The sequence below is a fragment of the Hyla sarda genome, chromosome 12 (assembly GCF_029499605.1).
Source record: "Hyla sarda isolate aHylSar1 chromosome 12, aHylSar1.hap1, whole genome shotgun sequence".
Classification (NCBI taxonomy): Eukaryota; Metazoa; Chordata; class Amphibia; order Anura; family Hylidae; genus Hyla; species Hyla sarda.
In genome coordinates this window covers 44675435-44701882 of record NC_079200.1, presented here as the reverse complement: position 1 = coordinate 44701882, position 26448 = coordinate 44675435, and the positions used below count along the sequence as shown (strand labels likewise).

Below are 26448 nucleotides of genomic sequence, written 5' to 3'. Positions count from 1 at the left end.
CATAGGTATATACAGAGCACCCCCCTCTCCCTCCCTTTCCCATAGGTATATACAGAGCACCCCCCCCTCTCCCATAGGTATATACAGAGCACCCCCCCTCCCTCCCTTTCCCATAGGTATATACAGAGCACCCCCCTCCCTTTCCCATAGGTATATACAGAGCACCCCCCCTCTCCCTCCCTTTCCCATAGGTATATACAGAGCACCCCCCACTCCCTCCCTTCCCCATAGGTATATATAGAGCACCCCCCCTTCCCCATAGGTATATACAGAGCACCCCCCCCCCCTTCCCTTTAGGTGTAGGCAGGGTTAAAAAATAAATAAAAAGGATGCTCACCTTATGTCCCACGCAGCGATCTCCTCAGCTGCAGGGTCCGCGTCTTCTCCCCTCCACAGTACAAGCGCCGGATGAGTGACGTCACCGGCGCCTGTACTGCGTGCTGCGTGGGGGTGGAGGTCCCATCTCCTCTCTGTGTAAGCTGCAGATGTGGCTCACACAGAGGGGACGCCTTCTCCTGTATGTGCGTGTATCGCGCATACAGGAGAATGTAGCGATGTCTGCTGGGGATCTAAGACGAGTGTCCCAGATCCTCAGTAGTTGCGGCGGCTCAGTCCGCCCCTGGCACCCCCCTTGAGAGTGGCACCTGGAGCTGGCCGCCCCCCGCCTTGCTAGGTCTGCCTATTTAAGGCTGCAGTGTGCTATTAGACTGCTTGTAAAAAGAACTTGTCTCTGTAGCTAGCATTCTCCTGCATCTTATCCTGTTTACCTGGTTTCGTGACTTCGGCTCTGTAATTGGTCATTCCCTCTGATACTCTATTCTGTAAATTTGCTGTCCTCTTGACTTCTGAATTGACTCACTGACAATCCTCTGTTTGTCTGTCTTCCTAGTACATTGTATTAGTGCGTGTTAACCTTTTGTGCTTTACTGTTTTCCCTGACCTGACTGTATTGCTGTAGTTTGTTATTTTGACTGGTGACGACCTAGCACGACAGTAGGGTTTGTCCTTAAAGTGATACTCCGTTGTGAAACAATTTATTTTAAATCAATATGTTGTATATATATTATATATACATCCCTCTTTTACATAGATTTGTAAATTACTTCTATAAAAAAATCTTAATCCTTCCAGTACTCATCAGCTGCTGTATACTACAGAGAAAGTGCTTTTCTTTTTTAATTTCTTTTCTGTCTGTCCACAGTGCTCTCTGCTGACACCTCTGTCCATGTCAGGAACTGTCCAGAGCAGGAGAAAATCCCTATAGCAAGCCTATCCTGCTCTGCACAGTTGCTGACATGGACAGAGGTGTCAACAGAGAGCACTGTGGACAGACAGAAAAGAAAATAACTTTCTCTGTAGTATACAGCAGCTGATAAGTACTGTAAGGATTAAGATTTGTTTATAGAAGTCATTTACAAATCTGTTTAACTTTCTGGCACCAGTTGATTTAAAATGAATTGTTTTCCACTGGAGTACCCCTTTAAGTTGATGAGTCGCTGTTTATAGAGACTACGCAATAGGCAGGGACAGGGGCTTTGTGTAAAACTAAAGAGCACTGTATCCTTGCCCATACCTGACAAGATAAAAGGGAGATTATATGGAGTATTAGGACGAGCTATAGGAGATGTTTTCTGGAGTAACAAGAGTAGATAAAATGGATATAATTATAACATATAATTTTATGGAGTACTATAACTAGATATAGGGAAGGTTATATTGAGTAAGAGGGTGGAAGTAATAAAGTTGAAACTTTAAAGTTATAAAATGTTACAAGATAATTTAAGAAACTTGTGCCATGAAGTAGGTCATTATTCTTCTATAATCCTCCCTTGTTCAATGCATAGAGTACCACGGCCATATCAAAGGATATGTATAAGATACTAGGTCAAGCATAATGAGATATGAGTGAGGAAATAAGGAGTGGTGGTAACAGTAAGGTAAGAAAAAATATGCTTTGAAAAATCAGTGTCTGGAGATGGTAGCTCTCTCACTGTCACATATGTCAGGTTACCTTAAAGGGGTACTCCACCCCTAGACATCTTATCCCCTATCCAAAGGATAGGGGATAAGATGTCTGATGGCGGGGGTCCCGCCGCTGGGGACCCCCGCATTCTACCATGCGGCACCCACCTGTAAAAGATTCTGGAACCGCTGGAGGCCCTCAGGCTGTCACGCCCCCTCCCATAGACTTGCATTGAGGGGGTGGGTGTGACGTCACATGGGGGCGGAGTCTTGACGTCACGATCTTCCGTTCTCGTGGTCGGGATGGTATTAGCCTGAGGGCCTCCAGCGGTTCCGGAATGCGTTACAGGTGGGTGCCGCTTGGTAGAATGCAGGGGTCCCCAGCGGCGGGACCCCCGCCATCAGACATCTTATCCTCTATCTTTTGGATAGGGGATAAGATGTCTAGGGTGGAGTACCCCTTTAATGAAATTCATCTATTTTTGTTTTGCCAGCAAAACTCTGAAAAGTTTCCTTCTTCTGTGTTCTCTTGCCAGGATGCGTCTGTGGTCCCACAGCTGCTCGCTCCACATGACCTATATTTCACTAGGTCACCAGCGGCCTAGGATGTGACTGTGCTGAACTCTTTAATTAGGGACTCTCATAAAACATTAACAAGGCACTGCTCCTTAGGACCTCAGCTGGTGTGTGGGGACCCCGCTCTCCTCAGATAACACACACCACAGGATTAGGAAACCGTTAGATTCAATCAGCCTCTTCTCAAACAACAGAACCCATTCTCAGCCAGAGGCAGAATTAGACACTACCACTTGCCGTACAGCCCCGAAAACCTTATTTGACAATAATAGGCTGCAAAATAATATGCCGACTAAACAAGATCCATGGCCCTAAACAACACTTCTCTGTTAAACTGCATGTTAACCCTTTCAGCAATGTGGCTAGAAACAATGTCAAACACTATACATCCTATATATATCCTATTATATATCCTATCCTATACTGTACTATGTTACTCTGTTCGTATTCTAACCCAGAGCATCAGTATATACTCTGATTTATTATAGGAAGCGTAAGTGGCAGCTACAAGGGAGGCTATTTTGCATGGTACGTCGGTTCTTCATGGTTTGGGGGTTCTTGGAAAATATTCTGTACAGTAGAAGTTAGCTAAAGTTCATAGCACCCTAGAGGAAAATGCGATTGGAACCTACAATCTAATGACAGGAAAATGAAACGGCGGCATAAGTAGCAATAAACAAAAGTAAAAAGCCACTAAACTCTTATTTTCTATAAAAGTAGGAATGTTCTTGCACATGAGTGGGACCCTTAACCCTTGGGCCCTATGTCAGGTGCTACGCCTGCTAAGCCCATGATTCTGTACTGAAGCTTAAAGGGGTACTCCGGCCCTAATACAGCTTCTCCCCTATCCAAAGGATAGGGGATAAGATGTATGATCGCAGGGGTTCCGCCGCTGGGGACCCCCGCAATCTGTCATTCCGCACCCACCTGTGTGAGCTCTCCAGCGTGACAACCACGGGGCCGGAGTATTGCTGCGGAGAGCTCACAAAGGTGGGACCCCCGCGTTCATACATCTTATATACTATCCTTTGGATAGGGGATAAGATGTATTTGGGCCGGAGTACCCCTTTTAAGGACCACTTAGGAAACATATGTGAATGTGTCAAAAACATGGGAATACTATACCAACCCTAAACAAACTAGTAACAAATACTGGTTTATAGTGGCATATTGCTGTTGTACTAAAGTAGAAAACACCAAGGGGGAGATTTATGAAAACCTTTCCAGAGGAAAAGTTGCTGAATAGCCCATAGCAACCAATCAGATCGCTACTTTCATTTTCAGAGGCCTTTTCAAAAATGAAAGGAGCGATCTGATTGGTTGCTATGGGCAACTTTGGACAGGTGTTGATAAATCCCCCCTAATTGTTTGCATCACAAGGTAATGGTGAAAGACAATATTTAACTGTAATTATGCCAAAATGATGATATCATTGCAATGATTAATACTCTATTGTGCTTTAGCTCGAAGTAAACCATAGTCCAAGTGCTTGAAGGCAACTTTCTTATTGCTGTATATACATGCACTGCTCAAAACTGGACCCAGTAAACCACTAATGAATTCTCTGACATCCGAAGACATTACGGAGACACATAGCTCTGTATGCCCCAGAGACAGCTTTACTCCTAACGTTGTCATAGAATTAATACCCAGCCCACAGTTTATATGTCTTTTTCTTGTACAGAGAACTCTATAAATAAGTCACTTGTGAAAAGATCATTGTAACTTATTCATAGAGTGAGTTTCTGTTTGCATTATGTATCTATAAGAAAACCTCATGGGCATAATCCATTCTTCACCATTATTCTTACTTATCTGTAGATTTAAATGAATTCAGAACCATGTGCTTACATAACGCAAATAGAGCTGAATGCACAAAAATTATTATTTATTTAAAGCATATTCATTATGTTGACCACCTTTGGTAGTCCAGATTGTGAAATATAATGGTGTGGAGGAGGGTAGAAGAGAATGACTATTTCCCCTTTGAAAACATAATACGGCTCTACTTCCTTTTAAATTATGAAAGCCATAAAAAAAAGCATTAAGGACCATTACCCATTCTAAACCTTGTCTGCCATTTGTTCAATTCTAAAAGTACACAGCTACCCAAATAAATTGGGTTTGTTTTAAATTTACATATATACTCTTCAACCTTAAAAGTCATGGAATTGTGGAAATCACAGAATCGATATGCATGTTTCTGGTATACAAATGGTGACAAAATTGGACACACAATATTCATAACATTTGGATGTATGTAGTATCGAGTATGAGTGTATTGTGCACTCACTTACCTTGGCATACTATCAATGAGGTTATTAATGGTTGTCTGAGGAATGTTCTGCCACATTGAATGTGCTTGGGCTTGCAAATCATCAAGATCCACGACTGGCAGGTCCCTGCGCAATTGACGACCAATGACAAAACAGATGTGCTCAATGGGAAACAAGTCAAACAATGCTGCAGACTATGGTTCTGTGTGTGGTGTGTCACAGGGGGTGCGATGAAGTGTATGGGGCAGATGTTCGTGACGCCAGGGTGTGGTTTTCCCGATAACCACCTGAATGGTAGTACCGCTATTCCTAGTTAGGCAGGGCAAATAAGAGTCCCATGCCAGGTCAGGGTTAACGGTAGCTTTACTGAGGTAGACAGATGGTAATAGTCTTTACAGCTAGGCCAGGATCCCAGAGAGGTGACCAGTAACATGGAGGGGACCTTGCAGATTTCTGGGACTTGCAGTGACTTGACAGACTTTAGGACAGGCACGCTGACTATAATAGACTTGACTTGACTGAAGATAGTGACAGCATACAGAGATGACTTGACTTACTGACATGTGGCTGTAGGTTAGGGTTGAGGCCTCCAGGTGTGCTGGACACTGGCTCTGAGACATCTGGACTGAACTTGACCTAAGCAGAGAATGTGGTAGAAGAGAGAGATTGTAATGGCTCCCCCTCTTATAAAGGGGGGCTGAGCAAATAGCCCATAGGTCAAGCTGCAGGTCACCTGGTTAGTTGGTGCTCTCTGGGTAACAAAACATGTGAATTGAACATGTGACCACATTATGTGACTAACTTAAAGGTCTTTTATACATAATACATATAACACTATGGGGGAGATGCTGCAGGAGAGCCCCTAGGACATAGAGGGACTCAGCCTGACAGGGCCTAAGTACTGTACAGGACTATATCCCATACTGGGATATCACAAATCCCCCTACTTAAAGGGTAACTCCTGTGGAAATTTTTTTTTCAAATCAACTGGTGCAAGAAAGTTAAACAGATTTGTAAATCACTTCTAATTAAAAATCTTAACCCTTCCAGTTCTTATCAGCTGCTGTATGCTAGAGATATACTACAGAAAAATTTGTGAAGTTCTTTCCAGCCTGACAACAGTGCTCTCTACTGACACCTCTGTCCTTGTCAAGAACTGTGCAGAGCAGTATAGGATTTCTATGGGGATTTGCTTCTAATCTGAACAGTTCCTGACACAGACAGAGGTGTCAGCAGTGAGCACTGTGGTCAGACTGAAAAGAAATTCACAAATTTCTCTGTAGTATACAGCAGCTGATAATTACTGGAAAGATACTTTTTTTTTTTATAGAAGTAATTTACAAATCTGTTTAACTTTCAGGCACCAATTCATTTGAAAACATTTGTTTTCTACTTGTTTCCACCAGATTTCCCCTTTAACAGATGTTGCCCCCAACAAAAGTCCTGTCGGGCTTGAGGATTGAATCGGCCTTGGGGCCGAATGCAGTCCTGGGGCATTGTAACCCAATGTCCATTTCCAGGCTGTTGCTTAACGAAAACTGATAATGCAATAGAGTCTTTGTATAAATGTCCATACATGCTCTGGATTTTCTGCATTCAATGGAGAATAGCAACATACCTTTGACTATGGTATAACACAACTTATGGACTATGACTATGTATACTATGACATTTAACTATGCATAACAACACTATACATGACTAGACATAACACTGGTGAATTGGGTTGCTGGAGGCTCTCTGCCCAATATCTTGGCTACTGGGGTCCCTTGGCATTACACACTTCTCCCCAGAACACTAGTTATTTTTATGCTAGACATTTTCTTATGCTAGACATTTTTTTTAGATAACATTTGACATTTTGTTACCTTTGACTTTGACAAGGGCAGGATCTGCTCCCCCAGTATAAATGCACAAACGCATTTGGGGTTGAGCACCTCCAGCCATTTGAGACCACGTTTTTTGTTGTTGTTTAAATTATATACTTGGAGGTGTGTAAACTCCATATGTAATGCGCCTTGAACATTTTCCAGGCAGCATCAAGTTAGCACCTGTGAGGCCATGCACCTATATTAGCCAACTTAGGTGGGGCTTGCAGTTTGCCTCCCTCCTCCCATTGTATGTGTGCTTAGCCATGCTGGAGAGTATCTGGGAGGACTCTGTGAGTGGACCTAATGCTGCCGTAATTGCCCACTGGCCCCTGTTTTGCTTATCACGCACAGGTAGGTTTAGCGCTAGGTCCCGTGCCATTTGAGAAACCTTGGCTTTGGTGTGCGGGTTCTGGTATGTCCTTCATATAAGGATATACTGGCAAATGTCTTAATTTTAACATCAGTGTTGAGGGATAGCCAATGTCACTGTATACATCAACCACAGTAGTGCACCTAAATTCCTGTATTGTACCTTTGACTTTTTGTTACATGCTTTTGTGATTAACAGAAATACCTTCTGGCCAGCAAAGTATCCTGAACACGATGACACAATAAATATTACATTTGACATTTGAGACATATGACATTTGTATGGACTGTGTGGTTGTGAGTGTTACAGTCCTAATGTACATGAAACATGTGTACATGACTTTATGTGTACTTTATGTGTATTTATAACTATGTGTAGTACACGACTTTACCGTTGACTGTACATGATGTTGGCGATGGGCTGAAATGTTGCTTCTCCTGATTAGCTAAGGACAACCCCAACAAGAAAACTACCAGACATCAGAGAATACGGTACACTTTGACTTTTTGGTGTACAACAAATTATATACATTTTATTACACTACAGCAATTATAGTGAAGGACCGCAAACATTTCCCTTATGCATTAAGGTGAGCAAAATATATTACTATGGCATATTTACACAGATGCCAATGTTTCTCTCAGTAGTCCAGATACATTATAGAGTTCAGGTTCCTGAGAATCATGGCCGGGCACAACACTTACGAGATTGGTTACTGCAAAAACTTTCTTGACAAGTTCTTCAGGCACTGTGCTTAAACTTTGCTGTAGAATCCTGGAACAACAAAAATTGTGTTTGCACACAGCAGTCAGTTAGTCATACGACCAAGTCTGGTGAAGTTACTGTTCAGGAGTACACAAATAAACATTTCTTTTATGTAGGTACTCTTCCATGCCAACCTTGTTGGTCAAACTGCTTTCTAGGCTGTGACATATACCTAGGACCACGAGACTGGGCACCCTCCATGGGGTTGACATGTCTGTTCCATGAGACATGGGACAAACGGGATTCAATGATGGTCAGACTCACGGTGACCACCACTTGTACAGCAGCAGCTTGTGCCACTGGGGGATGAATTGTTGGTTTCTGTTGACCCGGCCAAACCTTAGGAACAGTTGGAGTAGGCCAAGGCACTTTGGTTGGTACCTGCTGGTTAGGCCAGACCTCTGGGGCAATCAGAGTAGGCCTCGGTACTCCTGTTTGTACCCGATGGTCAGGCCAAACCTCCTCAACAGCAGTAGTAGGTCTGGGCACATCTACGGACGTCTGTGGACCTGGCCTCAGCTCTGTGGCTGCAAGAGTGGGGGCTTCAGGAAAATTTAACTTTGAGTCTTTCAGCATCTTGACCCTTTGGACAGATGCATTGTGGAGAGGATAGATAGATTGACAGACCTTTTCAATCTCTTGGCCTATGGTGCCTGGGATCAGTGTGTTAACAACTTCCTTCAGGTCTTTTGTTTGCACCTTCAGGGTCAGGATTTCCATCATCTTGGTGTGGATCTGATAGACTTGTTGATGTTGAACATAAAATGCTTTTTGGACTGATTGTTGCGCTTCTTTGTGAAACCAACGCAAAAGAGACGAAGAAGGTAGCCATCTAGAGTCTCTACGTCCACGTGTGTTTTAATTTTAGTCCACCGTTTTTTCCTAAGGGCTGAGCCTCTTGGCAGACTGAGGGTGACTGGCCCTTTAAGGGGCTTTGGGGGTTGCTGCAACGCCTTTTTCAAGGCTGGCCGGGACCCCCCATGTGATCCTTCCTAACTTGCTGTAGTTTGCCACGGGTATTGCTGGGCACTAAAGGGTGCAGACTTGGCCCTCCCGGTCCCAGCGACTTACTTTTCACAAACGTTGGTGTCGGCAGAGTCTGCGCAGCAGCGGGTGCTTGACCGGAACCTCCAGAGCCGAGCGCAGCCACCGGGATTCGGTGTATGGCTGCACCCAGAGAACTGCCTGCTTTTGTTCACTCACTGACAAGCTCCTCACCACTTACTTCACTCGTCTCCACCAAAAGGACATCATCAGTGGGGCCTGGGACCGGGGGGAGGACTTGTGGCTTTATGGCTGTTACGCCGAGCGCTCCGGGTCCCTGCTCCTCGCAGCGTTCTCCTTTCTGCAGCGCCTCGGTCAGACCCGCTGACCGGGAGCGCTGCACTGTCATTCACGATGGGGATGCGATTCGCATAGCGGGACGCGCCCGCTCGCGAATCGCATCCCAAGCCACTTACCCATCCCGGTCCCCGGCTGTCATGTTCTGGCGCGTGCGGCTCTGCTCTCTAGTGTGCGCACGCGCCAGCTCTTTAAGATTTAAAGGGCCAGTGCACCAGTGATTGGTGCCTGGCCCAATCAGTCTAATTAGCTTTCACCTGCTCCCTGTGTATATAACCTCACTTCCCCTTTCCTTCCTTGCCGGATCTTGTTGCCTTGTGCCAGAGAAAGCGTTTAGTGTTGTCAAAAGCCTGTGTTTCCAGACCTTCTGCTATTGCTATTGACTACGAACCTTGCCGTCTGCCCCGACCTTCTGCTACGTCTGACCTTGCCTCTGCCTAGTCCTTCTGTCCCACACCTTCTCAGCAGTCAGCAAGGTTGAGCCGTTGCCGGTGGATACGACCTGGTTGCTACCGCCGCAGCAAGACCATCCCGCTTTGCGGCGGGCTCTGGTGAAAACGAGTAGCAAACTAGAACCGGTCCACCGACACGGTCCACGCCAATCCCTCGCTGACACAGAGGATCCACATCCAGCTAGCCGAATCCTAACAGTAGATCCGGCCATGGATCCCGCTGAGGTGCCACTGCCAAGTCTCGCTGACCTATCCACGGTGGTCGCCCAGCAATCGGAGCAAATTGCCCAACAAGGACAGCAGCTGTCGCAGTTGACCGCCACGTTACAGCAACTTCTGCCACTGCTACAGCAGCAACCATCTCCTCCGCCAGCTCCTGCACCTCCTCCGCAGCGAGTGGCCTCTCCTAGCCTCCGCTTGTCCCTGCCGTACAAATTTGATGGGGACTCTAGACTCTGCCGTGGCTTCCTGTCTCAATGTTCCCTACATATAGAGATGTTGTCGGACCAATTTCCTACAGAACGGTCTAAGGTGGCGTTCGTAGTGAGTCTTCTGTCTGGAAAGGCCTTGTCTTGGGCCACACCGCTCTGGGACCGCAATGATCCTGCCACAGCCACAGTCCAGTCCTTCTTCGCTGAAGTCCGTAGTGTCTTCGAGGAACCAGCCCAAGCTTCTTCTGCCGAGACTGCCCTGCTGAACCTGGTCCAGGGTAATTCTTCAGTAGTCGAGTACGCCATCCAATTTCGTACTCTCGCCTCCGAATTATCTTGGAATAACGAGTCCCTCTGCGCGACCTTTAAAAAAGGCCTATCCAGTAACATTAAGGATGTGCTGGCCGCACGAGAGATTCCTGCCAACCTGCAAGAACTTATCCATTTGGCCACCCTCATTGACATGCGTTTTTCTGTAAGACATCAGGAGCTCCGCCAGGAAAAAGACCTTGATCTCTGGGTACCTCTCTCACAGTATCCTTTGCAATCTACCCCTGTGCCTCCCGCCGAGGAGGCTATGCAAGTGGATCGGTCTCGCCTGACACATGAAGAGAGGACTCGCCGTAGGGATAAAAATTTATGTCTGTACTGCGCTAGTACCGAACATTTCTTGGTGGATTGCCCTATTCGTCCTCCATGTCTGGGAAACGCATGCACGCACCCAGCTCACGTGGGTGTGGCGTCTCTTGGTACGAAGTCTGCTTCTCCACGTCTCACTGTGCCCGTGCGGATTTCTCCTTCTGCCAACTCCTCCTTCTCAGCCGTGGCCTTCTTAGACTCTGGTTCTTCTGGAAATTTTATTCTGGCCTCTTTGGTGAATAGCTTCTGCATCCCGGTGACCCGTCTCATCAAGCCGCTCTACATTTCTTCGGTCAACGGAGTGAAGTTGGACTGCACTGTGTGTTACCGCACAGAGCCCTTGCTTATGAGCATTGGACTGCATCACGAGAAAATTTAATTTTTCGTCCTGCCCAATTGCACCTCTGAAGTCCTCCTCGGTCTGCCATGGCTCCAGCATCATTCTCCCTCCCTTGACTGGACCACCGGGGAGATCAAGAATTGGGGTCCTGCTTGCCGCAAGAAATGCCTCACGTCTGCTCCCAGTCCCGTCTGTCAGGCCTCAGTGTCTCCTCCTGTGCCTGGTCTCCCCAAGGCCTATCAGGACTGTGCAGTGCCTCCTCATAGCCCCCGTCCTGGTGACACTCTGCCCCGTGACAAGCTTCACCCTCTGCCCCCCCTCCCCATTCCCACTTCTTCTGGATTACCGGCCGCTGATGTAGCTACCCAGGACTTTTTTTTGTTCCAGAAGGAAACTCAAGAGGCTCCCTCTATGTTCTCTTCTCAGTTAAAGGGACAAGGAGACAAAGAGAGGGGGAGACCTAAGGGGGGGGGGGTACTGTTACGCCGAGCGCTCCAGGTCCCTGCTCCTCCCCGGAGCGCTCGCGGCGTTCTCCTTTCTGCAGCGCCCCGGTCAGACCCGCTGACCGGGAGCGCTGCACTGTCATTCACTATGGGGATGCGATTCGCATAGCGGGACGCGCCCGCTCGCGAATCGCATACCAAGCCAATTACCCGTCCCGGTCCCCGGCTGTCATGTTCTGGCGCGCGCGGCTCCGCTTTCTAGGGCGCGCGCGCGCCAGCTCTCTAGGATTTAAAGGGCCAGTGCACCAGTGATTGGTGCCTGGCCCAATCAGTCTAATTAGCTTCCACCTGCTCCCTGTGTATATAACCTCACTTCCCCTTTCCTTCCTTGCCGGATCTTGTTGCCTTGTGCCAGAGAAAGCGTTTAGTGTTGTTCAAAGCCTGTTTCCAGACCTTCTGCTATTGCTAATGACTACGAACCTTGCCGCCTGCCCCGACCTTCTGCTACGTCTGACCTTGCCTCTGCCTAGTCCTTCTGTCCCACGCCTTCTCAGCAGTCAGCGAGGTTGAGCCGTTGCCGGTGGATACGACCTGGTTGCTACCGCCGCAGCAAGACCATCCCGCTTTGCGGCGGGCTCTGGTGAAAACCAGTAGCATCCCTAGAACCGGTCCACCGACACGGTCCACGCCAATCCCTCGCTGACACAGAGGATCCACATCCAGCTAGCCGAATCCTAACAATGGTTAAGGCACACACCCGTATCCTGTTTGTGATGCCAAAGTTTTGTGGTGTGCCATGGGGGTGCGATGAGGTGTATGGGGCAGTTATTAACCCCTAGTTGTTTGTTACGCCAGGGTGTGGTTTTCCCGATAACCACCCGAACGTTAGTACCGCCATTCCTAGTTAGGCAGGGCAAATAAGAATCCAAGGCCAGGTCAGGGTTAACGGTAGCTTTACTGAGGTAGACAGATGGTAACAGTCTTTACAGCTAGGCCAGGATCCCAAAGAGGTGACCAGTAACACAGAGGGGACCTTGCAGCTTGCAATGATAAATATAGGAGGGTATACTCACCTGTCCCTGCTGCTCCGGACCATCACCGCTGCCCTGGATGTCGCCGTCCTCTGCTGTCGCTGCGTCCCCGTGGTGTCCCCGCCACTCCAGACCATGTCTGCTGGCCGGGATTGTCGTTCCTTATCGCCGTCATCACGTCGCTATGCACGCCGCTCCTATTGGATGATGGGACGGCGTGCGAGGCGACGTGATGAAGATGATGGAGAGCGACAGCGATGCTGGGGATCCCAAAGAGGACGGTTCGGAGCACCGGGGACATGTAAGTGATCCTCACCGGACCACACGGGGCACCTTAAACGGCTCTCCGGCAGCAGCTGAAGCAGTCTGCGCTGCCGGATAGCAGTTTATGCGATGGCTCCGACATACAAAAGCATCGTATGTTGATGCTGCCTTCAACATGCGATGGCCTCTGAGAGGCCATCGTATGTTGATATGATCGTATGTCGGGGCCATCGTAGGTCGGGGTGTCACTGTATTTAATTATTGGAGTAGAAATAATTCCCTATGGTGCACTTTATCACATGCATGCGTCAAACCAGATAGGGAACCTGTTGTAAAAAATCTCACCCATGGATAGAGGCAATATTTAATGATAGTACTGTATATGTATCTGTTTTTCTTCTAGGTTTATTTTGGATCAATTGCTTGCTAACCTGTCAGTTGTCCAGACAGCCTAATGAAATGTTCACTGCATGGGGAGAAAATTGCCACAGGCATGGATATCCTAAAGGATGGGGAAAATCCTTCTTGACTCCCAATATACACTGCTCAAAAAAATAAAGGGTACACTAAGATAACACATCCTAGATCTGAATGAATGAACTAATTGTATGAAATACTTTTGTCTTTACATAGTTGAATGTGCTGACAACAAAATCACACAAAAATGATCAATGAAAATCTAATTTATCAACCCATGGAGGTCTGGATACAGAGTCACACTCAAAATCAAAGAGGAAAACCACACTACAGGCTGATCCAACTTTGATGTAATGTCCTTAAAGGGTAGCTCCCACCATCCTATATCTTTTTTTTTCTGTCCCTGCCTATTGCACATCTATCCCTAACCCCCTCCCTGCTTAAAATTATTATGTTTTTGCTATATTAAAAATAACTTTTTGTCTGCCTGGTAGTGTACTAGTCAGACTTCCCCAGCAGGCACCACATCACTGATGCCTGCTGGGGACGACACTTCCTCCCTTAGTTCATTTACACAGGGTGCCTCCAGCTGTTTCACCACTACATCTCCCAGCTTGCAATTACATTGACGTGATCTAAGGTGATACAAGGTGCTCAACCCCAAGTGCAGTTGTGCACCTATGGAGTGGAGGACCTGCACCTATGGATCACAATATGGTTTCACTACTGTGGTTAATGTAAACAATGACATTAGCTAACCCTCAAAACTGATGTAAAACTGAGACATTAGCCAGTATATCCTTATACGAAGGACACACTTGAGCCCGCACACCACGCCAAGGTTTCTCAGATGGTGCGGGACCTATCAGCTAACCTACCTGGCCAGATAAATAAAACCAGGAACCAAAATACGGCAGCCATAGGTCCGACTTGCAGATTGCTCCTCAGTCACCTCCAGTGTGGACTAGGCACACATACAATGGGAGGGAGTAGACAAGCTACAAGCCCCACCCCTGGTTGGTTCATTTATAGCAGGCCTCACAGGTGAAACCCTAATGCTACCCAGCAAGATAAAAGGGTGCATTAGTATAAGCCTTATGCAAAGACATATCTCCCAGCTTGCCCTGACATTTATTGGCTGTCAGGGCATGCTGGGAGTTGTAGTAGTGAAACAGCTGGAGGCACCCTGTGTAGATGAACTATAAGTTAGTGCCATGCGGCGCTACGCCGTTCCCTCCGTCACCCCCCCCCCTCTTCTGAAACCCAGAACCCCAGTCTCCTACAACCCCCGTTATAACCACCAACTCCTCTAAACATCTCTCTTCCATACTTACTGATACTGCAGAGTCCGGCAGCGGGCGTGCAGGGGCAGCGGTGTCGGCGACGACATGTGCTGGAGGAGTGGCCTCCCAGCCAGTGGCCGGGGAGCCAATGCGCTCGCTCCCGCCTTTCTGATTGACAGGCAGGGAGCGAGCGCAGTGCAATTGAATTAGGACGGATTGCCTGGCCGCAATCGGTCCGAATTCAGGCCTGACGTCACGCCGTGCTGCAGCCGGCCACTAGGAGGGAGACCCCTAGTGGGCGGTTTTCAAACATAAAATTCACCATGAAAATGTAAAAATAAATAATGAAAATATATTACAGATATGTTGTAGTACATAAGTACTATAACATATCAAAAAATAAAGTTGGTGACAGTGCCCATTTAAAACAAGTCAAAATGAGGCTCAGTAGTGTGTGTGTGGCCTCCACGCGCCCGTATGACCTCCCTACAACGCCTGGGCATGCTCCTGATGAGGTGTCGGATGGTCTCCTGAGGGATGTCCTCCCAGACCTGGACTAAAGCATCTGACAACTCCTGGACAGTCTGTGGTGCAATGTGGCGTTGGTGGATGGAGCGAGACATGATGTCCCAGATGTGCTCAATCAGATTTAGGTCTGGGGAACGGGCGGGTCAGTCCATAGCATCAATGCCTTCCTCTTGCAGGAACTGCTGACACACTCCAGCCACATGAGGTCTAGAATTGTCTTGCATTAGGAGGAACCCAGGGCCAACCGCACCAGCATATGGTCTCACAAGGGGTCTGAGGATCTCATCTCGGTACCTAATGGCAGTCAGGCTATCTCTGGCAAGCACATGGAGGGCTGTGCGGCCCCCCAAAGAAATTCCATCCCCACACCATTACTGACCCACTGTCAAACCGGTCATGCTGGAGGATGTTGCAAAACGTTCTCCATGGCGTCTCCAGACTCTGTCACATCTGTCACATGTGCTCAGTGTGAACCTGCTTTCATCTGTGAAGAGCACAGGGTGCCAGTGGAAAATTTGCCAATCTTGGTGTTCTCTGGCAAATGCAAACATCCAGCACGGTGTTGGGCTGTAAGCACAACCCCCGCCTGTGGACGTCGGGCCCTCATACCACCCTCATGAAGTCTGTTTCTGACCACTTGAGTGGACACATGCACATTTGTGGCCTGCTGGAGGTCATTTTGCAGTGCTCCTCCTGCTCCTCCTTGCACAAAGGCGGATGTAGGGTTCCTGCTGCTGGGTTGTTGCCCTCCTACGGCTTCCTCCACGTCTCCTAATGTACTGGCCTGTCTCCTGGTAGTGCCTCCATGCTCTGGACACTACACTGACAGACACAGCAAACCTTCTTGCCACAGCTCGCATTGATGTGCCATCCTGGATGAGCTGCACTACCTGAGCCACTTGTGTGGGTTGTAGACTCCGTCACATGCTACCACCAGAGTGAAAGCACCGCCAGAATTCGAAAGTGACCAAAATATCAGCCAGGAAGCATAGGAACTGAGAAGTGGTCTGTGGTCACAACCTGCAGAACCACTTCTTTATTGGGGGTGTCTTGCTAATTGCCTATAATTTCCACATGTTGTCTGTTCCATTTGCACAACAGCATGTGAAATTGATTGTCAATCAGTGGTGCTTCCTGAGTGGACAGTGTGATTTCACAGAAGTGTCATTGACTCTGAGTTACATTGTGATGTTTAAGTGTTCCCTTAATTTTTAATATACATCATTCTATGAGAATATGTTAGAAACAACAATAAATTACTTCACAAACTCAAAGCAAAACTTTTGGATGGAGACAAAGAGCGCCATGGCTAATATGCCTCTTCTCCATTTATCCTCTGATAAAAAGTCCAGATCCAGAGTTGTCACCCTGGAGCGCATATTCATTCGGAAATATATACGTTTTACTGATAATGACAATAGAAAACTCATTGTTACCAGGCTTCCCTTTGATTAAGGTATTGGTATTATCATTGATTTTATTATGCAGTTAGATTAGATAAATGCTTCTGGGATCTGTTGGAGAACAACTGGGGCCTGGAAATAACAGGTAAAAGCAGTCACGGTATGGATGGATAACCCTGCTATTCCATCCTAATGCATCGCTGGTCTGTAGAACCTGGACTAGCTACATAATGTGATGGGAGGGACACTGAACGAGATAGATGAATCCCCGATTCATAGAGCTGCACATTTAGCTGCAAATAAAAAAGATATAAAGTGGGATACACTGGATGGAAGCATTGCATGAGTACCTATGGCCAATGCAGACTATGTGAAAATGTGCAAAAAAAACTAAACAAAATAGGAATATCTTTATTTACAATTATATCGGCTACTTGCAATATCTATCTATCTATCTCATATCTATCTATCTCATATCTATCTATATCTATCTATCTATATCTATCTATCTCATATCTATCTATCTCATATCTAGCTATTTAATTTCTATCTATCTATATCCTATCTATCTATTTATCTCATATCTATCATCTCCTATCTATCTATCTCCTATCTATCTATCTATCTATCTATCTATCTATCTTTCTATCTCATATCTATTTATCTATCTATCTATCTATCTCATATCTATCTATCTCATATCTATCTATCTCATATCTATCTATCTATCTATCTATCTCATATATATCTATCTATCTATCTCATATCTCATTATCTATCTATCTCCTATTTATCTATCTATCTATTTCATAGAGCTTGAGAAAGGCGACGAAGAGGTCACAGAAACATTGCTCTGTGTGCACTGATGCAATAAACCACAAACTTTTTTGCACCTTATACCTAGTGTGCTGCTGCTATTTTGGATTTATCTCATATCTATCTATCCATCCATCTATCTCATATCCATCTATCTCATATCTATCTCATATTTATCTATCTCATATCTATCTATCTCATATCTATCTATCTCATATCCATCTATCTCATATCTATCTCATATTTATCTATCTCATATCTATCTATCTCATATCTATCTATCTCATATCTATCTCATATCTATCTATCTATCTCATATCTATCTCATATCTATCTATCTATCTCATATCTATCTATCTATCTCATATCTATCTCATATTTATCTATCTCTCTATCTCATATCTATCTATCTCATATCTATCTATCTCATATCTATCTCATATCTATCTATCTCATATCTATCTATCTATCTCATATCTATCTATCTATCTATCTCATATCTATCTATCACTTATGTTTCTCAGGCTGACAGTATTTAATTGCATATTAACCACAAATCCCTTTAGTTTAAGTGCAGGTGTGTTAAAATAAATACAAAACATTGTAGATATAAAAGGATTTCTAACAACTATATGTGTAGATAGATAGGATTAGTTCTGCTACTAGGCTCAGTAATTCTATTTTCCCATACAGGGAAAATAAAGAGCAAGCACATGCCCTTTTAAGAGGAATAATTCTTTGTATACGAGATCCTTTGTAGCAAAATCCTTTCGATCTTTTGGCGGCTGTTCTGTAGAGATTTTAGCATTCGCATCGCTATAAGACGGAGGATCCTGGGCGAGTTTTTCAGCCCTAAATCCCAAAACATCTGTTGAGGTTTTTCACAGTAGTTGTGGATACAACTTGACTAAAGGATATTTACAGGGAATTTACACTTGATTTGTTTTTGCTTTTTTTTTTTTTTTTTTTTTTTAGGCAAAATCTATTTTTATTTCACAGCTTTATACCAGACAATGTACAACATGCACACAAATCACCATACAAGACAATATGCATAGATATATACTGCATCGGAATCCGAGGGGGTATATATATATATAATTAAATGTTATGTGCCAACCATTTCGCAGCAGCATATCTTTCTTTAAAAACCCTGTCATTAGTTTTCATTTTCTTCTTTCTATCCCTAAATTAGCCTAAGAACCGAAAAGATCCTTCCATTAGTCTACAGACTAAAACAAAATCTTACCTTAGTGCCAGATTCATGTAATCTGTAAAGTAATCCTATTATAGCGTGGTGCCAGGCAAAAAAAAAACTTGTCCCTACCCTCTTTTTTTTTAATGACTGGTTAGATATAGAAGATTTTGTACACTCTATGAAGACTGAAAACTTTATGTGGCTAATGGTATAACCCTAACCCTTTCTGTCTATCTATATATTCCTTACATGTCCTGGCTGCATTTCAACTTCACAGGCTTTTGTTATAGGCTATATATTTCCATAAAATGGAAGTAAAAAAAATTGTGTGAAACGCGTCTGTCAAGACTAAATTGGTCAAAACCTTCTTTTTCGCTTTTCCTCCCTACACGTTAATGTAAACTACAAAATTGACAAGTATAGAAAATGTGCCTTTGATGTGGCTGAAACAAAAACTGTACCCATTTAATGGCCCAATTTGTGCCTGTCACCCTGAAGATGGGGAAACAGATCTGTAGTACAGGGCCTCCTATCAGCTAATTGTCTGTCGGCAGTCATGTTCTATCCTTTGGACTAATTATTCATTGGGGTTTTCGGAGTAACAGTCTCCGTGTTATGGGAGTTTTATCTCTGTTTGCAGAGATCGGAAGATTAATGTCATTATTTATGAGCCATTTGTTTCAAATTGAACCTTTACTGACCATTATTAACCCCGTAAGGGTAAAACGCGATTGCCCATTAGGGTCACATAGGAAATGAGCACAATCCTTTACAAAAAGGAAAAAAGTATGTTTTATTTTTCATCAAAGTGCAAAAAAAGACATTTACAGCAATAGAATAGACATTGACAATGCATACAAAAAAAAAAAGCATTCCTCCTCATGCTTGGTATTCAATAACTATAGTGCAACACACTTTGAAGAAACAGGACTGCAGCCTTGGAAACATGCTTAAAACATGTCCACAAAATGAGTAGGAGCAAGGAACGAGCTATCGGGATTTCTGAGGTAAGAAATTATATTTTAGGCTGCAGATCATGCAAATTATTAACCCCCATCCTCACCCAGATTGGAAACAGATATAGTAGAGTAGTACACAGGCTGTCTACAACCCATCAGGTTTATAAAAAATACAAGACAGTTCATTACTTAAGGAGGGCTGCTGCAGTGCAGGGAAAGACAGGTAACCATTAAAAAAAAGGAATAGCAGCATTGTAATTTCTTTATTTGACATTCAGCCACGGTGGGGTTCTCATTTGGCACACCCCATGCAGACCCCAAAAAATCCATGCAATATTGTCCACTTTAACAGCTTCCAGTGGGTCTAGGGCATGGTCATCCTTATGATGTTGTGGAAGGGTTTAGGACTGACCCTTTCATTCAGTAGAGACCCAGAATCACTGCACCCACATCTTTCGATGGCCTCCTGTCCTTCACTAAGAAGTTTATCATACTTTCAGACTTAATGAGTAAGTTGCAGCCAAGGAAGAAGATGCCAAATATGACAGTGAGGGATAGGACACACAGAACAGCTATCTGGACCACCCGGCTGATGAACAAGCTTCTCTCATCTGGAATTAAGACAACAGAACCCCCATCGCTTGTGATGACAGCCCTGGTTCCATTGCAACATCCAATAAAAGACCCAAGTCCTTGGGATGTGTTGTAGTAAGCTGCTTGGTCCAGGACCGTTTGGTTAAAGATGGTCCCATTCATCTTTGGAGGTATGTACTTTCCGGGAGGTGAGAAAAGTGGAGACACAACTTCAGCAACCTCTTTAGGCAAATGTCCACAATACCATCTTCAGTGGGTAAGGTTGTGGTTAAAGGGGATAAGACACGGCTAGTTCAACCACCTCAGATCTCCAAAACATCCATTGCAGTGAAGAAGTGCTGGAGCATCTTATCCACACCAACTCTTCTGTCCTGATATCTATGCTCTGAGGTGAGATGGTGCTCACTGATCTTATATATTGCTGGGAGAAACCATTAGCCTGGCAGGCAAAGGGGGGTAGTGATGGACTGAAGTTGACACTTCAGTCTTAAAGCAAGTACTTTATGCTTCACAGTCCAGCAGGCTGGATGTGTCCCTTCTCCCCTAGCAGCAGTAAAGGAAATCTGTATGATTACTTTAACTCATGGTATGCTGGAAAGATGTATACATGTCTAGAACTAAGTATATGTTAATGCCAGCGTTCTGCATTTCTACCTGTTGTGTGTAAAAAAAAGAGAAGTTTTCCTTTTTTAACACATTTACCAGGATAAAATGTTTTCTTGGGCTACAAAAGGATAGTATCAATGTTAGTTCTAATCCAGGATGATACTAAAAACACAGAAAATTCTGAATTAATAAACTAGGATAACATAACATTGACTGTGCAATACTTAAAGGAGATATGTAACAGTGGAAAAAAATTATACCCTATCTGCGGGGGCTCCCAAAGATCTGACACCCCGCAATGTAAAACTTATTCCCTATCCTGCAGATAGGGGATACGTCACTATGAAACTTCTCCTTATAGTGTGGATGAACTGCTTTACAAAGAGGGGTCACTTACATGAATCCGTTGAGTTCTGGCACAGTAAACTTTCTGCTGTATTACTATCCAGTGAGCATTGGAGGTGGGGAGCCGACTCACCCAGCTCCCCTGCTTCCTCCATATTCTTTGTCTTCCCTGCTTCCCTTTATATTAATATAGAGGGTGGGGCAGACTGACAATATGGAGGAGGCAGAGGAGCTGGGTGAGCCAGCTATGATCGCAAGTGGGTCCGACCACTGGGACGCCCCTGCGATCTCCTGTCCCACACCCCAGCTCTCTCCATGCACTCTCCAGGATAACATTTTGTCACTTATTCATGTAAATCTCTGCTCATTTTGGGCTAAGAAGTCACATGGGCAGTCCTACTCAGTGATTGACAGTTGTGTATAAGTGTGCATAGAGAGAACTGTCAATCACTGAGTAGGACCGCCCACAGGACTATTTAGCCTAGAATGAACATAGACTTACATGAATAAATGACAAATTGTCCTGGAAGAACATTTCCTAAAAATTATGGGGGAGATGCATCAAAACCTGTGTGGAAGAAAAGTTGACCAGTTTCCCATAGCAACCAATCAGATGGCTTCCTTTTTCAGAGGCCCTTTCCAAAATGAAAGAAGCAATCTGATTGGTTGCTATGGGCAACTGGTCAACCTTGCCTCTACACCGGTTTTGATAAATCTCCCCCTATATATCTATCTGCTCAGCTCTTCCTACTCTATAAAATGACTACATTTTCAATGTGACAGTTTCACCTTAAGGGTAGGGTCATACATAGTGTATACGCTGCATGGAAATGTCATATGTCATGCTGCAGGAAATCCACTGTTCAGCAGGAAATATGCAGCATATTTTGCTACAAGCAGGCACACATGTCTTCCCCACTGCAGCCCTGTGTGTGCAGTAAGATTTGGAGGTGGACACATGCATCAGAGTCAAGTTGGCGTGCTGGGCCTGCCTCCAAACCTCACTGCGCACACAGGACTGTGGTGAAGAAGCACTGTGTGTCTGCCAAAATATGCTATGTAGTACCTGCTGCAGCGTGAAAAACGCAGTATATACGCTACATGTAACCCTACCCCTACTGTGAAAATGCTCAATGGACTTAATTTTGCCTTCAGGGTGCTGGTACACATGCAATAGATGCTCCCATTTTTTTGCCCAAGTGTAGTGGGGCAGGAATAAGTGAATTGTTAGTGCTACTTGTTGCCACTGACACATGCGTACTAGCACCTCCAGCTTGTATAAATAGCTTATATTGTATAAATGGCTCATATCTTTCTGATGAGGCTCACTTGCGCAAAGGATTCTATGACCGTGACACTCATTTAGGAACAAGTTGACATATTTCAGATTTATATTCCTCCAGAAATCAATAAGGAATGGCGCTGCATTTTACCAATGACATTTAATTTACGGCACAGGTCTATTAATTAAAGCTTCTACACCCAAATCATGTTGTTTTAGTCTATTGTTTGCACCAACATTCAATAACCAACTTCCAGTGCTTCTCATTACTGAAGGCTACAGTCAGACATGTGATCATGGCTGAAGTATTAGGAATTGCAAACTATTAAAGGAACACTCAAGGCAAAGCTAATACACTGTGTAATCACTAGTGTTGAGCGGCATAGGCCATATTCGAATTCGCGAATATTTGCGAATATATGGACGAATATTCGTCATATATTCGCGAATATTCGCTATATTCTCAGTTTATTTTCGCATATGCGAATATTCACGTATGCGAAAATTAGCATATGTGAATATTAGCAAATACAAAATTAGCACACGCGAAAATTCGCATATGCGAAAATACGCATATGTTAATTTTCGCATATGCGACTTTTTGTACGACACTCTCACACAGTAGTATTACAGCCTTCTTTACACCACACAAGCTGGAAGCAGAGAGGGGTGATCACTGTGATGTGTACTGTGAAGAAGAAAAAAAAAAAAAAAAACGAATATTCGTAATTACGAATATATACCGCTATATTCGCGAAATTCGCGAATTCGCGAATATGCGATATTCGCGAATAATATTCAAATTGCGAATATTCGCGAGCAACACTAGTAATCACTTGAGTAGTGTCTGAGGGGTGGAGCATGACTATTTAGTATTTTCTGAGACCCTGCGTCATGCTCTGCCCCCTTAGGGACTGTGGATTATGAATAAATAATCTTTCCTCTAAAGACCCCAATACACATTAGAGAAAAGTCAACCAAATCTGCAGTTTTTAGCGGGACCACCCGATCATCTAATGTGCATGGAGGCTTCTTAACTCTTTCCCTGGAACAGATCATTCACTTGTTAAATTTTAACTGCATGACCCTTCTGTATCAGAAGAGATAGGTTTCTGCCAGAGCTTTTTGGCAGCAGCTTACTACCCATGTCTCCATTTAGGACACCCAAACATTTGGCCGACGTTCATGTGTAAATAGGTATCAGGAGAGATAGCTGTCAGCAGAATTCAGCAAATTTGAGTCCAACAGCTATTGAAGGTGCATGGAAAACTACAGAATTAAAAGAATTAGAAGGTGAATAAATAAAAAAATTGTAACTACCTTTACATACAGAAAACAAACAGAAATCAATCCCCACCTCCCACTTTATCCAAGACCAATTTATCAGTGACATAGAAGGCAATATACCCAGCAACATAATAAACTGGGATATAAAGACACATGCGTGACCAATACATTGAAGAGTATCTGGGCAGCAGGAAACCCAGCTGGCATGGCCGGTGGGCAGAGGCTATACAAAACAATGTAAACCCAGGAGGTCCAAATTATGTTATTAGACTCGAAGGGTATCCCTGCCAACTGAAAGAAAGCTTTCAATGGTGATCTTAAAATATACTGTGATGGCAGACCAGGCATATCTATCCAAAAGCCCCACATAGCTTCGAACTTACATTCAGCCTTGTGTTTCTTATAAACTCCCTTTTCCTGGCAAAGAGTTAGATTTATCCTGAAAATCGGCGTATCAGGCCACATCCAATGCTCTAGACTCAATTTCCTAGCTCAATAAAAGATTCGACAGCTACCTACTTGAACACCACCACCCCTACCACCGCCACCCACCCCACCAAACCCAACACCCCCACCACCACTTCCTCAATATTACCAAGAAGGCCAAGGATAAAAATGAGTGGGGTTGCCGAGAGATCTACACATACATTATTTCAATCAAAGAAATTACATCTGTCCAAACTTTGACCTGTGTGAGGGCACTCCCACATTAAATTCCTTAAATAAGCATCACCCCTTGCACAACAAGGACAACAGGAGTCAGGATGGAGACTGATCTTAAACAAGAACTATGGAGTTCTGTACACGCTATGTAACAAAAACAAAGGAGACAGCATGTGAGATTTGAAGACTGTGATTCAAAACTAGTCACAGAGACAAAATGGCACCATTGCCCTCGCCACCAAAGGATAAACTTGATGATAGGAGTGCGACAAGTCCAAATACAGAACTGCTCATTATCTTAAAAGGGGATCCTTTGTATGGAAATAACTCATTGAGAAAAGGGGTCAGAGGAAGATGTCAGGAATTATTCTTCTGGCAGAGCAGTCAGAAAACTGCAGCCAAATACAGTGCTGGTGTCCAGCGAGATGCACAAACACAGCACAACACATCATTTTTAACACTAATACAATATATCAAGTACCATTGCTGTCTAACGGAATGTTACAATTAGCAGGGATTATTCTGCTGTTTTAACTTCTTACATATTTCCAGTATTTCTTGCATTTTTTGTCCTGCTCTAGTCTAGTTTTCTTTGTAGTCTTGGCTCATTCTTGTGTTGTTTATGTATCTTGAGGCTGTTGTTTCTCCAAGTTTTATATGGTATCATTTTCTCCTTAGTTTGGTACTGCTCAGCCTTGGTTTTTTCCTAGCGGAAAGATATGCCAGAGTTTCAAACAGCCTGATACATTGTTAAAATATCTGGCGCAATCTTAGACTGCCTAGTCCAAGTTATTAATAAAGAAGAAAAAGACGTCACTCAACATACGGCAATAAACGGAGTCTTTAATCTTTAATAACGGTGCATGTAACACAGGACAGGGAGTAGCACAGACAGTGGGGAACGTAGAAGAAGACTTTATCAGGACAATGCACCATGCCACAAAGGTGTTATAGTCATGGATAAGATCCAGGGACATAATAGAAAGTTTTCCTAACTTCGCTCTCCTTATTGAGCATCTTTTATGGGACAAGGTAAAACAGGCTGTTCAGAGCATGTTAAAGGGGTACTCTGCCCCTAAACATCTTATCCCATATCCAAAGGATAAGGGATAAGATGTCTGATCGCAGGGGTCCCGCCGCTGGGAACCCCTGCTAACTCAGGGATGCCCCCTCCCATAGACTTACATTGAGGGGGCCTGGCCATGATGTCATGATCCTCCGCCACTGCACCCAACACTCTAAACGAACACCGGGTGCAGCAAGGAGATCGTGGGGGTCCCCAGTGGCAGGGGATAAGATGTCTAGGGGCGGAGTACCCCTTTAACCCCTTAAGGGCCAAGGGCCTACAGATACGCCCTGACATCCTGGTACTTAAGGACCCAGGGTGTACTTGTACACCTGTGGGAATTCCGGTCCCCGCTGCATGCGATTTGCGGCGATTCCGGGTCAATCGGGTCCCCAGTCCGAGATGGCACCTATCACGCTTTAACAGGAGGAGTGAGGTGGCACTGGTCCCACCTCACGATTGTCCTGATTGTCCTTTTGTTCCCTTTGGTAGTTTGTGCATGCTGGGGGTTGTAGTTATGCAACAGCTGGAGGCACCTTTTTTCTATGAAAAAGTGTGCCTCCAGCAGTTGCATAACTACAACCCCCTCATGCACGGATAGCCAAAGGGTATACTGGGGGTTGTAGCAGTGTGCCTCAAGCTGTTGCATAACTACTGTTAGTGCATGCTGAGAGTTGTAGTTTTGCAACAGCTGTAGGCACACTGGTTACAAAACACAGAGTTTGTTACCTCAGTGTTTTGCAACCAGTGTGCCTCCAGCTGTTGAAAACTACAACTCCCAGCATGCACTGAAAGACCGTACATACTGGGAGTTGTAGTTTTGCAACAGCTGGAGGCACACTGGTTGCCAAACACTGAGTTAAGTAACAAACTCTCAGTGTTTTGCAACCAGTGTGCCTCAGGCTGTTGCATAACTACAACCCACAGCATGCACGGACAGCCAAAGGGCATGCTGGGAGTTGTACTTTTGCAACAGCTAGAGGTTTGCAAAAGTACAGGGTACATTCACACAGGCGGAGGTTTACAGCGAGTTTCTCGCTGCAAGTTTGAGATGCAGCAAATTTTCCAATGCAGCTCAAACTCCCAGCCGAAAACTTGCTGTGAACCCCCGCCCGTGTGAATGTACCCTTAAAACACTACAATACACTACACCTACACAAAATAAAAAGTAAAACACTACATATACACATACCACTACACAGTTACCCCAACCCCCCCCCCCCCCCCAAATAAAAATCAA

General features: G+C 44.8%; 2 protein-coding genes and 1 long non-coding RNA gene across 4 annotated transcripts in view; 1 reads left to right on the top strand and 2 right to left on the bottom strand.

Annotated features, from left to right (window-relative positions):
• LOC130296788 (uncharacterized) overlaps window positions 1-13328 on the top strand; it is a 71502-nt gene extending 58174 nt beyond the window's left edge. For both annotated transcript variants that reach the window (XR_008849287.1, XR_008849288.1), the window contains exon 4: window positions 13165-13328. This is a non-coding gene — a long non-coding RNA (uncharacterized LOC130296788). The remainder of the gene's footprint in view (window positions 1-13164) is intronic.
• WNT3 (Wnt family member 3) overlaps window positions 1-26448 on the bottom strand; it is a 455111-nt gene that overhangs the window by 264547 nt on the left and 164116 nt on the right. The gene's annotated exons all lie outside the window — the stretch shown is intronic.
• On the bottom strand, window positions 19181-20345 carry RPRML (reprimo like). Its single transcript, XM_056548717.1, has one exon. It carries the CDS (start codon window positions 20119-20121, stop codon window positions 19786-19788), a length of 336 nt encoding a protein of 111 aa, XP_056404692.1. The 5' UTR covers window positions 20122-20345; the 3' UTR covers window positions 19181-19785.

Coding starts and splice junctions, on each gene's coding strand:
- RPRML (XM_056548717.1), bottom strand. CDS start 20,121: ATGAATGGGACCATCTTTAACCAAACGGTCCTGGACCAAGCAGCTTAC.